Genomic DNA, 14,743 nt, shown 5'->3' on the forward strand with positions numbered 1-14,743 from the left:
TCTCTTCTCTGGTGGCTATCTCGGGTCCATCTGTCCAAGGGTATGACCTTCCGCAGGCCAGATTGGACAATAGTAACGACAGATGCCAGCCTTCTGGGCTGGGGTGCAGTCTGGAACTCCCTGAAAGCTCAGGGCTTGTGGACTCAGGAGGAGACACTCCTTCCGATAAACATTCTGGAACTAAGAGCGATATTCAATGCTCTTCAGGCTTGGCCTCAGCTAGCTGCGGTCAGGTTCATCAGATTTCAGTCGGACAATATCACGACTGTAGCCTACATCAACCATCAAGGGGGAACAAGGAGTTCCCTAGCAATGTTGGAGGTTTCAAAAATAATTCTATGGGCAGAGGTTCACTCTTGCCATCTATCAGCTATCCATATCCCAGGAGTAGAGAACTGGGAGGCAGATTTTCGAAGTCGACTTTTCATCCGGGGGAGTGGGAACTCCATCCGGAGCTGTTTGCACAGTTGATTCAACTTTGGGGCAAACCAGAACTGGATCTCATGGCGTCTCGTCAGAACGCCAAGCTTCCTTGTCACGGATCCAGGTCCAGGGATCCCAAGGCAGCGCTGATAGATGCTCTAGCAGCACCTTGGTCTTTCAACCTGGCTTATGTGTTTCCACCGTTTCCTCTGCTCCCTCGTCTGATTGCCAAGATCAAGCAGGAGAGAGCTTCGGTGATTTTGATAGCACCTGCGTGGCCACGCAGGACTTGGTATGCAGATCTGGTGGATATGTCTTCCCTTCCACCATGGACTCTACCGCTGAGGCAGGACCTTCTACTTCAGGGTCCTTTCAACCATCCAAATCTAATTTCTCTGTGTCTGACTGCTTGGAGATTGAACGCTTGATTTTATCAAAACGTGGTTTCTCCGAGTCGGTCATTGATACCTTAATTCAGGCTCGAAAGCCTGTCACCAGGAAAATTTATCATAAGATATGGTGTAAATATCTTCATTGGTGTGAATCCAAGGGTTACTCATGGAGTAAAGTCAGGATTCCCAGAATATTATCTTTTCTCCAAGAAGGATTGGAGAAGGGATTGTCAGCTAGTTCCTTAAAGGGACAGATTTCTGCTCTGTCTATTCTTTGGCACAAGCGTCTGGCGGATGTTCCAGACATTCAGGCATTTTGTCAGGCTTTACTTAGAATCAAGCCTGTGTTTAAACCTGTTATTCCGCCATGGAGTTTAAATTTAGTTCTTAAAGTTCTTCAAGGGGTTCCGTTTGAACCTCTGCATTCCATAGATATCAAGCTTTTATCTTGGAAAGTTCTGTTTCTGGTAGCTATCTCTTCGGCTCGAAGAGTTTCAGAGTTATCTGCCTTGCAGTGTGATTCCCCTTATCTGATCTTCCATGCAGATAAGGTAGTTTTGCATACCAAACCTGGGTTTCTTCCTAAGGTGGTATCTAATAAGAATATCAATCAGGAGATTGTTGTTCCGTCACTGTGTCCTAATCCTTCTTCAAAGAAAGAACGTCTTTTACACAATCTTGACGTGGTTCGTGCTTTAAAGTTTTATTTACAAGCTACTAAAGATTTTCGTCAAACATCTGCATTGTTTGTTGTCTACTCTGGACAGAGGAAAGGCCAAAAGGCTTCAGCAACTTCTCTTTCCTTTTGGTTAAGAAGTATAATCCGCTTAGCTTATGAGACTGCTGGCCAGCAGCTTCCTGAAAGAATTACAGCTCATTCCACTAGAGCGGTGGCTTCCACATGGGCTTTTAAAAATGAGGCTTCTGTTGAACAGATTTGTAAGGCGGCGACTTGGTCTTCGCTTCATACTTTTTCTAAATTCTACAAATTTGATACTTTTGCTTCTTTGGAGGCTATTTTTGGGAGAAAGGTCTTACAGGCAGTGGTGCCTTCCGTTTAAGCGCCTGCCTTGTCCCTCCCTTCATCCGTGTCCTTTAGCTTTGGTATTGGTATCCCACAAGTAATGGATGAATCCGTGGACTGGATACACCTTACAAGAGAAAACAAAATTTATGCTTACCTGATAAATTTATTTCTCTTGTGGTGTATCCAGTCCACGGCCCGCCCTGTCATTTTAAGGCAGGTGTTTTTTATTTTTAAACTACAGTCACCACTGCACCCTATAGTTTCTCCTTTCTCTTGCTTGTCTTCGGTCGAATGACTGGAGGTGGCAGTTAGGGGAGGAGCTATATAGACAGCTCTGCTGTGGGTGATCCTCTTGCAGCTTCCTGTTGGGAAGGAGAATATCCCCACAAGTAATGGATGAATCCGTGGACTGGATACACCACAAGAGAAATAAATTTTTCAGGTAAGCATACATTTTGTTTTTTTATTTCTAATCACAGGGTTATCAATCTTTTTTTTTTTTTTTTCTCAATATAATTTTTATTGAGAGAACTTAACAACAAATAATATTATTACAATGTGGTTACATCGTTCTTGGTTAAAGTGATCCCTCCAAAGGGTTATAACATTCCCTTTAGGTAGAAACTTTATGCAGTCCCAGAGTCTTTCCGTATGTTAATCAAGTGTCCCTCATATTATGAATTTTCAACCTAAATACATAATACAACCTGTCTTAACTTTCCTCTCTCCTAAAGAATATAACCAAGAGTCTAAGAATGTTTTCTTCTCTTTCTGCTCCTTTATACAAGGTAAAGAGTGTCTAGGATACTTTTCGTTCAATTTGTATCCACTTTTGAAGTATAACCGCTAAACTGTTGACTATTATAACTAACTATGACATGAATATGTGTCCAATAGTTGATTCCTTTAGTCTTGTTGGTTTAACATCTGCCTCCTCCTTCCCCTGGTACTTGTTTCCTCCAAGTTGTAACCTTTGATTCCTATTACCTTGTGTTAAACCCGGCACCATTCCCTTCTCAGTTGGGCATTTAACACAAACTCGGAGTTTCGGAACGGAGACATTATTTGCTTTTGGAGCTGCTGGGGCTGATGTAAAATAAATATTTCCCATTTTAGGATTACCAATCTTAACCTTTTCAGAGCAATATTATATTTGTATCAAGTATTGGAGGAAATGTGTCTTTTTATCCTCAAGATGATAAAAATCTAAATCAATTTCACCCTCATTTTGGGCATCTGAAGGTCAGATATTATTCCACCAGAGTGACTAATTTTGATTTTTAATCATAACAGAAGTCTCCCTTGAAACTAGAAGGCTCCATAAGGGTCAAGTCCCTCAGCTCTTTATCCTAGGTCCTTCTAGGTTAAACCAAAAGGCACACAAGTGGAATTATGAGCTGTGGTTTACAACCTTTATAATCCTTAAGTTGATTTCTCTCCTTTCAGACATGCTTTTTCTTTCCAAACCATCAACAGGTTTGCCACCCTCAATTTTTATTTAATCATACACCAAAAAGACTAGTAAAATACAGCAGTTAAATATTATATATAAATATGAAGTGAGGGTTGTTTTGTATAGTAAATAGATTATGTTTGTCCTGTTCTGGCATATAGCCTGAAAGGTAGACTGAACCTGAGATTTTTTAGTCATGAGTTGATGTTTAAATAAATAAATACGAACAGGAAAAATATATATTTTATGTACATTCGTAAGAAAAATAAATGAAATCTTGTGGTATCTCTATATTATAAGTGGATGTCATCTAATGAGTAATTACTTGGCTTTTTATAGAACAGATTTAAATTAGAGATGTGCATTCAGCAGTTTTGTTCACTGTCAAATGTGGAAGTAGTATGCTGCTTTTGAAATTCCGCTCTTTTCAGGCCCAAATATCCTTTTGTGCAAGTGAAACACACCAAGACCTGTGTAAATCCATATCTTACTGTTTTTAAACTTGCACAAGAGAATATTCGTCTCAGGAAAAGAGCCGAATATCGAAAGCAGCCTCTGACTTCCACATTCAGCAGTGATAAAAACTGCTGAATGCACATCTCTAATGTACAGCACTTAGTGCAGTCAGAATCTGTAGAGTTTATCATTTAAGTATGATCAATATCAAAAGGAACAGTTAATTAAATTACATTTTTAATCAAACTGTCTGGTAATCTAACATTTTACCTAATTTTTCCACATCACATTACAGAAAACATTGCGTCAGAGCTGGAAAATTTCATGGGACTAATAGAAACTGTTACTGGATATGTGAAGATCCGTCATTCTCATGCACTGGTATCTCTTTCTTTCCTGAAGAACCTACGCTATGTCCTGGGAGAAGAACAACTGGAAGGGTGAGTGATGTATAAGTATTTAGAAAATAAAAATCTGGGCTTTCTCTTTGGTGGTGGTGTTTTGGGTGATTAGAAACTCAAAGCAAAAATGTACCAGCATGCTACCGACAGTAATATACGTATATATATATTTTTTTTAGCATAAATGAAGGAAGGCTGTATAGGAACACTATGCCATCACTACATGATTTCTTTCATGTAATTGGCAAGAGTCCATGAGCTAGTGACGTATGGTATATACATTCCTACCAGGAGGGGCAAAGTTTCCCAAACCTCAAAATGCCTATATATACACACCCCACCACACCCACAATTCAGTTTTTACAAACTTTGTCTCCTATGGAGGTGGTGAAGTAAGTTTGTGCTAGATTTCTACGTTGATATGCGCTTCTCACCATGCTGAAGCCCGGTTCCTCTCAGAGTGCAGTGAATGACAGAGGGATGTGAAGGGAGTATTACCTATTGAATACAATGGTCATCCTAACTGGGATCTATTTCATAGGTTCTCTGTTATCGGTTGTAGAGATTTATCTCCTACCTACCTTTTCAGATCGACGATATACTCTTATATACCATTACCTCTACTGATTCTCGTTTCAGTACTGGTTTGGCTATCTACTTTATGTAGATGAGTGTCTTTTGGTAAGTATGTTTTCTTTTATTTAAGACACTCTCAGCTATGGTTTGGCACTTTATATGTAAAGTTCTAAATATATGTTTCTTTTATAAGGTACGACAAGTCCACGGATTCATCCTTTACTTGTGGGATATTATCCTCCTGCTAACAGGAAGTGGCAAAGAGCACCACAGCAGAGCTGTCTATATAGCTCCTCCCTTAGCTCCACCCCCAGTCATTTTCTTTGCCTACTCTAAGTACTAGGAAGGGTAAAGTGAAAGAGGTGATAAAATATTAGTTTTTATTTTCTTCAAGCAAAAGTTTATTTCTTCTGTTAAGTGTGATCAGTCCACGGGTCATCATTACTTCTGGGATATTACTCCTCCCCAACAGGAAGTGCAAGAGGATTCACCCAGCAGAGCTGCATATAGCTCCTCCCCTCTACGTCACTCCCAGTCATTCTATTGCACCCAACGACTAGATAGGATGTGTGAGAGGACTATGGTGATTATACTTAGTTTTATATCTTCAATCAAGAGTTTGTTATTTTAAAATAGCACCGGAGTGTGTTATTATCTCTCTGGCAGAGTTTGAAGAAGAATCTACCAGAGTTTTTGTTATGATTTTAGCCGGAGTAGTTAAGATCATATTGCTGTTTCTCGGCCATCTGAGGAGAGGTAAACTTCAGATCAGGGGACAGCGGGCAGATGAATCTGCATAGAGGTATGTAGCAGTTTTTATTTTCTGACAATGGAATTGATGAGAAAATCCTGCCATACCGATATAATGTCATGTATGTATACTTTACACTTCAGTATTCTGGGGAATGGTACTTCACTAGAATTACACTAAGAAATACATAAAGCTGTTTAATAACTAGAGATTATGTTTAACGTTTTTGCTGGAATGTAAAATCGTTTTCATTTACTGAGGTACTGAGTGAATAAATGTTTGGGCACTATTTTTCCACTTGGCAGTTGCTTAATTTGTTTTCTGACAGTTTCTGTTCTCCCTCACTGCTGTGTGTGAGGGGGAGGGGCCGTTTTTTGGCGCTTTTACTACGCATCAAATATTTCAGTCAGCAACTCATTGTATTCCCTGCATGATCCGGTTCATCTCTACAGAGCTCAGGGGTCTTCAAAACTTATTTTGAGGGAGGTAATTTCTCTCAGCAGAGCTGTGAGAATTATAGTTTGACTGAGATAAAAAACGTTTATTCTGTAATTTGTTTCCTGCTTTCAGAATTTGTTATCTTTGCTAATGGGATTAAACCTTTGCTAAAGTTGTGTTGTTTGCAAGGAATTTCGACAAACGTCTTCTCTGTTTGTCGTTTACTCTGGGCAGAAAAGAGGTCAAAAAGCTTCTGCTACCTCTCTTTCTTTTTGGCTTCGTAGCATAATTCGTTTAGCTTATGAGACTGCTGGACAGCAGCCTCCTGAAAGAATTACAGCTCATTCTACTAGAGCTGTGGCTTCCACTTGGGCCTTCAAGAATGAGGCCTCTGTTGAGCAGATTTGCAAGGCTGCAACTTGGTCTTCGCTTCATACTTTTTCCAAATTTTACAAATTTGACACTTTTGCTTCATCGGAGGCTATTTTTGGGAGAAAGGTTTTCCAGGCAGTGGTTCCTTCTGTATAGAGAGCCTGCCTATCCCTCCCGTCATCCGTGTACTTTTGCTTTGGTATTGGTATCCCAGAAGTAATGATGACCCGTGGACTGATCACACTTAACAGAAGAAAACATAATTTATGCTTACCTGATAAATTCCTTTCTTCTGTAGTGTGATCAGTCCACGGCCCGCCCTGTTTTTAAGGCAGGTAAATATTTTTTAATTTATACTCCAGTCACCACTTCACCCTTGGCTTTTCCTTTCTCGTTGGTCCTTGGTCGAATGACTGGGAGTGACGTAGAGGGGAGGAGCTATATGCAGCTCTGCTGGGTGAATCCTCTTGCACTTCCTGTTGGGGAGGAGTAATATCCCAGAAGTAATGATGACCCGTGGACTGATCACACTACAGAAGAAAGGAATTTATCAGGTAAGCATAAATTATGTTTTTAAATGGTACCGGTGTGTACTATTTACTCTCAGGCAGCAGATGGATGAAGACTTCTGCCTGGAGGCCGATGATCTTAGCATTTGTCACTAAGATCCAGAGCAGTTCCCACAGAGGCTGAGGGGGTACAAGAAACTTCAGTGTGAGGAACGTTTTCATGTTATATAGCAGTGAGGTATGTATTTCAGAAAGGCTGACAGTATCCCCATGAGGGTAAGGGTAAGCAGTAATCCTAAGAGTTATAAAAGGGTATTACTAAGCTTGCATAAGGGGCTAATTAAAAATGGTTGGCACTGAGTGTGAGTTTGTGGGCAAACGTTTTGTGAACTGGGAGTGTTGTTAACATTTTTGGGGCAATAACGTTTTTTGGCAACTTTATTGAGGGTACACTTGGCTTATTTTTTGGGTCTCAGAACCCACATGGCAAGTTTAAAACCGCTCTGGTGCGGTTCTTTGAGGCTGTAAAAACATTGAGTGAGATGGGCGGGGCCTATTTTTGCGCCTCAGATGCGCAGTTGTATTTACTTAGCATGCAGCAAGCTCCAACTCCAGAGGGCCCTTCTGGAAGTATTGGGCCAAATCGAAGCTTTAACCCCATTTTTACAATCCCTGAGGTTTTTTTCCGGATTTAGGCCTTATTATCAATCCGGTTTGCACAATAAAGGGTTAAATGTTTGTTTTTCTTGTGGGGCAAACTTAACTACACAAATTGAGTCTTATATAAAAAATTTCAAAAGATTAGTGTATTTTAAAGCAGTTTTGCAGAACGTGTATGCTTTTTTTCTCTTAAATTCGCAGTACCGTTTTTTAAGATTGTTATTTTTTCACTAAATAAAGTGTTTTCAAGCTTGTTTGTAGTCATTACTAGCCTGTTCAACATATCTGACATTAAGGAAAGTCAATGTTCAATATGTTTAGAAGCCATTGTGGAACCCCCACTTAGAATGTGTCCCTCATGCACTGAAAGGTTAATAAATTGCAAACAACATATTTTAGCTACTAAAAGTATGTCACAGGATGATTCTCAGTCAGAAGGGAATCAGGTTATGCCATCTAATTCTCCCCAAGTGTCACAACCATTAACGCCCGCACAAGCGACGCCAAGTACTTCTAGTGCGTCTAATTCTTTCACCCTGCAAAATATGGTCGCAGTTATGAATACTACCCTCACAGAGGTTTTATCTAAGCTGGCTGGGTTGCAGGGGAAGCGCAGTAGGTCTGGTGTGAGAACAAATGCTGAGCCCTCTGACGCTTTATTAGCCATATCCAATGTACCCTCACAATATTCTGAGTTGGGGGTGAGGGATTTGCTGTCTGAGGGAGAGATGTCTGATTCAGGAAAGATGTTCCCTCAGACAGACTCAGATATGACGGCTTTTAAATTTAAACTAGAACACCTCCGCTTGTTGCTCAGGGAGGTTTTAGCAACTCTGGATGATTGTGACCCTATTGTAGTTCCAGAGAAATTGTGTAAAATGGACAGATTTCTAGAGGTTCCTGCCTACACTGATGTTTTTCCGGTCCCTAAGAGGATTTCGGACATTGTTACAAAGGAGTGGGGTAGACCAGGTATTCTGTTTGCTCCCCCTCCTACTTTTAAGAAAATGTTTCCCATATAAGACACCATGCGGGACTCATGGCAGACGGTCCCTAAGGTGGAGGGAGCTATTTATACCCTGGCTAAGCGTACAACTATACCTATTGAGGACAGTTGTGCTTTCAAATATCTTATGGATAAAAAATTAGAGGGTCTCCTAAAGAAAATATTTGTTCATCAGGGTTTTCTTCTGCAACCTATAGCGTGCATTGTTCCTGTAACTACTGCAGCTGCTTTTTGGTTTGAGGCTTTGGAGGAGGCTCTTCAGGTTGAGACCCCATTAGATGATATTCTGGATAGAATTAGGGCTCTCAAGCTAGCTAATTCTTTCATTACAGATGCCGCTTTTCAACTGGCTAAATTAGCGGCCAAAGAATTCAGGTTTTGCCATTTTAGCGCGTAGAGCGTTATGGCTTAAGTCCTGGTCTGCTGATGTGTCATCAAAATCTAAGCTTTTAGCCATCCCTTTCAAAGGTAAGACCCTATTCGGGCCTGAACTGAAAGAGATCATTTCAGACATCACTGGAGGGAAAGGCCATGCCCTTCCTCAGTATAAGACAAATAAGATGAGGACCAAACAAAATAATTTTCATTCCTTTCGAAACTTCAAATGTGGTCCCTCTGCCTCTTCCCCTGCTGCAAAACAAGAGGGGAATTTTGCTCAATCCAAGTCAGTCTGGAGACCTAACCAGACTTGGAACAAAGGTAAACAGGCCAAGAAGCCCGCTGCTGCCACCAAGACAGCATGAAGGGGTAGCCCCCAATCCGGGACCGGCTCTAGTAGGGGGCAGACTTTCTCTCTTTGCTCAGGCTTGGGCAAGAGACATTCAAGACTCCTGGGCTTTAGAAATCGTAACCCAGGGATATCTTCTAGATTTCAAAGATTCTTTCTCAATTGTCTGTAAACCAGACAAAAAGAGAGCCGTTCTTACGCTGTGTAGAAAACAGAACAGGGGCAGGGGTTTTAATCCAATCTGTTTGTGGTTCCCAAAAAAGAGGGAACCTTCAGACCAATTTTAGATCTCAAGATCCTAAACAAATTCCTCAGAGTCCCATCTTTCAAGATGGAGACCATTCAGACTATTTTACCAATGATCCAGGAGGGTCAATATATGACCACCGTGGACTTAAAGGATGCGTATCTACACATCCCTATCCACAAGATCATCACCAGTTCCTCAGGTTCGCCTTTCTGGACAAGCATTTACCAGTTTGTGGCCCTTTGGGTTGGCCACAGCTCATAGAATTTTCACAAAGGTGCTAGGGTCCCTTCTGGCGGTTCTAAGGCCACGGGGCATAGCAGTGGCACTTTATCTGGACGATATCTTAATTCAGGCGTCGACTTACCAACTAGCCAAGTCTCACACGGACATCGTGTTGGCTTTTCTAAGATCTCACGGGTGGAAGGTGAACGTAAAAAAGAGTTTACTTATCCCTCTCACAAGAGTTCCATTCCTGGGAACTCTGATAGATTCGGTGGACATGAAAATTTTTCTGACGGAGGTCAGGAAATCAAAGATTTTAACCACCTGCCGAGCTCTTCATTCCATTCCTCGTCAGTCAGTGGCTCAGTGTATGGAGGTAATCGGACTAATGGTAGCGGCAATGGACATAGTTCCGTTTGCTCGCTTGCATCTCAGACCACTGCAACTATGCATGCTCAAACAGTGGAATGGGGATTATGCAGATCTATCTCCTCAGATAAATCTGGATCAAGAGACCAGAGACTCTCTTCTTTGGTGGTTGTCACAGGATCATCTGTCCCAGGGAATGTGTTTCCGCAGGCCAGCGTGGGTCATAGTGATGACGGACGCCAGCCTATTGGGCTGGGGTGCAGTCTGGAAATCCCTGAAAACACAGGGTTTGTGGACTCAGGAAGAGGTTCTCCTCCCGATAAATATTCTAGAACTGAGAACGATATTTAACGTGCTTCAGGCGTGGCCTCAGCTGGCTTCGGCCAGATTCATAAGATTCCAGTCGGACAATATCACGACTGTAGCATATATCAATCATCAGGGGGGAACCAAGAGTTCTCTAGCGATGATAGAGGTTACCAAAATAATTCGATGGGCAGAGACTCACTCTTGCCATTTATCAGCAATCTATATCCCAGGAGTGGAGAACTGGGAAGCGGATTTTCTAAGTCGTCAGACTTTTTCATCCGGGGGAGTGGGAACTCCATCCGGAGGTGTTTGCACAATTGATTCAGCAATGGGGCACACCAGAATTGGTTCTGATGGCGTTGCGTCAGAACGCCAAACTTCCTTGTTACAGGTCCAGATCAAGGGATCCTCAAGCAGAACTGATAGATGCTCTAGCAGTACCCTGGTCGTTCAACCTGGCTTATGTGTTTCCACCATTTCCTCTCCTTCCTCGTTTGATTGCCAGAATCAAACAGGAGAGAGCTTCATTGATTTTGATAGCACCTGCGTAGCCACGCAGGACTTGGTATGCAGACCTGGTGGACATGTCATCTCTTCCACCATGGACTCTTCCACTGAGACAGGACCTACTGATTCATGGTCCGTTCCAGCATCCAAATCTAGTTTCTCTGTGGCTGGCTGCCTGGAGATTGAACGCTTGATTTTATCCAAGCAGGGATTCTCTGAGTCAGTCATAGATACCTTGATTCAGGCTCGAAAGCCTGTCACTAGGAAAATTTATCATAAGATATGGCGTAAATATCTTTATTGGTGTGAATCCAAAGGCTACTCATGGAGTAAGATCAGGATTCCTAGGATTTTGTCCTTTTTCCAAGAAGGATTGGAGAAGGGGCTATCAGCTAGTTTCCTAAAGGGACAAATATCTGCTTTATCAATTTTACTGCACAAGCGTCTGGCAGATGTTCCAGATGTTCAGTCGTTCTGTCAGGCTTTAGTTAGAATCAAGCCTGTGTTTAAACCTGTTGCTCCGCCATTTAAATACACAGGACATTCTAGGCACTTATTCTGTGATTCTCCTGAGCCTTGTTTTTTTTTCTGTTCTTTCTATATTGATCAGTAGAACAAGATTCTTATTTGCAGGACCGCTCTTTCATTGAGGAGAGCGATAACTTAAGTTTTCTTTCATACACGTGGTGAGAGTCCATGATCCAATAATCCTTGGAATTTCTCTTCTCTACCACTAGGAGGCAAAGATTCCTAATCCCAAAGAGCCCTATAAAACCTATCCCACCTCACATACTTCAGTCTTTGCTTTACCCCTGCGGGAGGTTGGTGAAGAATGAAGATGTGCATTTGATCTTTCAGAGAAAGGGGTTTTCAGTCTATGTTGAGGCTCGGTTTCTCCTCAGAGTACAGAGATTGTCAGAGGGATGTATATAGAGTATGGTTTGTTATTCTTTTTCACCTCATAGGACATTTTTTCATAAACCTTTCTTAATTGGTTGCAGCAACTTCTCTTTTGTCTCCGTTTATGAATCTACAGTACACTCCTATTCCTTTAACCTCTGCTGATATGTTTCAGTACTGCTTTGGCTGTCTGCTGGTGGACGAGTGTCTATTGGCAAGTATAATTTATTATACATTTTAGACACTCTATAGCTATGTTATGGGCAGTTTTTAAATTAGTGTGTGTATATATATATATATATATATATATATATATATATATATATATATATATATATATATACAGGGCTAAAAATTTCACCCGCCTACTCGCCATTGGCGAGTGAAATTTAAACAGAGGCGAGTAAGATAGTGAGTCAATGCTGAAACATCCAATCACTATCAGTGTCTGATAACGTGTAGTCATTAGATTGAAGCACCTTCAAGGTGGAGCGCAGCGGTGTCCTGAGAAGAAGTGTGGCAACGTGCTGGAGGTATTTTAGATTTTGCAATCTTTGCCTAGGCTAGGGTAGGCAATTAGGCACAACCAGAGCTCCTGAACTGCGACCTTGTGTCTTCAGGACAGCGCACTAAACACTCTGCGCAGCACAGTTTATGTCAACTTCCTGACACCAGCTCCTCTAATGATAGAGCTCCACAGGGGTACGATTCTAACTACTACAATCTTGGTGTCACCTACCCCTATGGAGCTCTATAATTTTACGCAAGGCTTCAGCTCCCTGTTGGCAAAGAGGGGAATCCTTTTCTTTAGTAGCAAGCCAATGGTGCACACAGGAAGTGGTTAACACCTAGTGCGGCAGGAAGACTGAGTGATTTACTAAAGGAACGGTGTGTCAGCGTGTGCTGATGAAGTGCCTGAATGGGAGAGTGTAATTTTTAATGGGTGAAAGTGTTTTGCTTTATAGGGAATGAGGTAGGGGTGGTGTATCTCGCTTGAGGGAGAATATGTCATGGTACCCTTTTTGTTATGACAGATAGGACTAGCAAAGCAACCTGGCAGATTCGCTAATAAGTAGCTCATTTCCACATTACTTAGGTTATATGAATACTGCAAAAAATTTCCAGTTACCGCTTTAATTTTATTATATAACATTTTTGTTTCTGCGGTATTTTGAATTTAGTTACCTCTACACGATTACGTCTATTGAATATGCGTAATCATGTAGAGGTAACTAAATTCAAAATACCACAGTAATAAAAATGTATATGAGTTATGTAATAAAATTAAAGCAGTAACTGGAAACATTTTGCAGTTTGAGAAGTTTGACTCACTTGGCTTCCTGTACACGGGCCACATCACAGTGTGTCACATGACTGAAACAGGACGGGTTGCAGCAGCTGTTAGTACATTCAAAGCTGGGTGAGTGTGCTGCTGTTCCTCCTTCAGTAAGGAAACAGTGACAGCTGTGTGTTGCTGCTGTGCAAGAGGGACTGTGCAAGTGATGTGTGACACGAGTGTACTTTGCAGGACTGGGTGAATGATAAGATTAGTGTGAACCCTAAAAGAGAACCCCTGTTATATAGTAATTAATCCGTGGGTGAGTGAGTGTACCTCTTTCAAAAAAGAATATACAACTTGAGTATATTCCAGCAATTTTGGAGTAGGTGACAGGTTTGTATGTTTATGCTCTGTAGGAGAGAATGAGTGCTCATCTAGTTGAATGCTAAGGGTGTACAACTAATATTAGCACTAATGATGATCTCTTGATACGGATCCTGTCTAATGTAGGTATAAAATAAAAGGTTGATGATACTACTTGTCTTTAATTTAAAGATAACCTTGGTTTTAATCTTGCATTTGCTATCCCTGTGAGAATTTCATGGTATGCGAAATTTAGTCTCAATCTATTAGTATTCCAACATGTAAACCAAAGGTCTTCTATTGTATTCCCCCCAGGAAAATTTCTGCAAAAAAAATAAATTCTAAGTGCTCTTTACTTTTTCTCAAAGATTCTGCATGGCATCACGTACAGCCCTAATATTCTAGCACCCATACCTAGATGCTGTGATGCCCTAGGGCAGTGATTCCATCTCACTCAGCTAATCTGCAGGAATTTTATAGGGGTTCCAGAGTATAAAAGTAGATGGATCACTGATAAATGCCAATATCAAAACTACATACCAATTTGTGTATGCGTGCATTAATATAACATCACTATAGTGAAAGGAATAATCTCTATTAGAGGGCATATGTATGAGTGAGGGTTTGTGGCCCCCATCATGGTGCCTATGGATGTTTGACACACTTTAATATGACCACACTCAGTTTTGGGTGAAGATTGCTCAATACATTATTCTAGGAGCATACAATATTAACCTTGAAATGTTTACAGTGTGCCCGTTCTGAATATAAAGCAACTAGGATACTAGCAGCTGTGTATTGAGTACTATACTGAGTAGACAAGTGTCTGGCATTTTGTATTGAGTGATGCAATGACATAATTTGTGTTAAATAATAATTAAATTTGATGAAATTGCCTTGTAGGCTGGATCATGGACTACCTTTATTAGAAAAAAAAAACTATCACCACCTAATTAAATATATATTTTTAAGAAAATTGTATTTATGAAAACACTGCCAAGTGCCAGCAGTATATAAAAAATATACACTACCTCGGTTTACGCCGGTTCAATTTGCGCCGTTTCAGAATAACAACCTTTTTTTCCAGTAATGTGACTGCTATTGAGAAGCTTTGGAAAGCAATGCACTAATTAAAATAGCCAGTAGGTGGAGCTGCCCGCTTGTTTTTCAGCAAAGTTATGAAACTTAACAGCCTTAAATTGATATGTGTACACAGATCAGACCAGATCTATCAAGCAAAATTTAGCAGGCACTTCCCTATTATCTTCCTGCCCAGCAGCTTCAGGTGAGGGTGCCTAACTGCTTATTAATCACTGCAGATCGAAATGCATAGAATAGGTGTAGACCCAATAT

General features: G+C 41.0%; 1 protein-coding gene across 1 annotated transcript in view; it reads left to right on the forward strand.

Annotated features, from left to right (window-relative positions):
* The window catches only part of IGF1R (insulin like growth factor 1 receptor), an 857,678-nt gene that overhangs the window by 523,518 nt on the left and 319,417 nt on the right, over window positions 1-14,743 (forward strand). Inside the window, exon 4 of the mRNA XM_053717616.1 lies at window positions 4,047-4,191. Within this exon, the coding sequence (XP_053573591.1) occupies window positions 4,047-4,191 (145 nt within the window). The remainder of the gene's footprint in view (window positions 1-4,046; window positions 4,192-14,743) is intronic.

This window comes from Bombina bombina, chromosome 6 (assembly GCF_027579735.1).
Source record: "Bombina bombina isolate aBomBom1 chromosome 6, aBomBom1.pri, whole genome shotgun sequence".
NCBI lineage: Eukaryota > Metazoa > Chordata > Amphibia > Anura > Bombinatoridae > Bombina > Bombina bombina.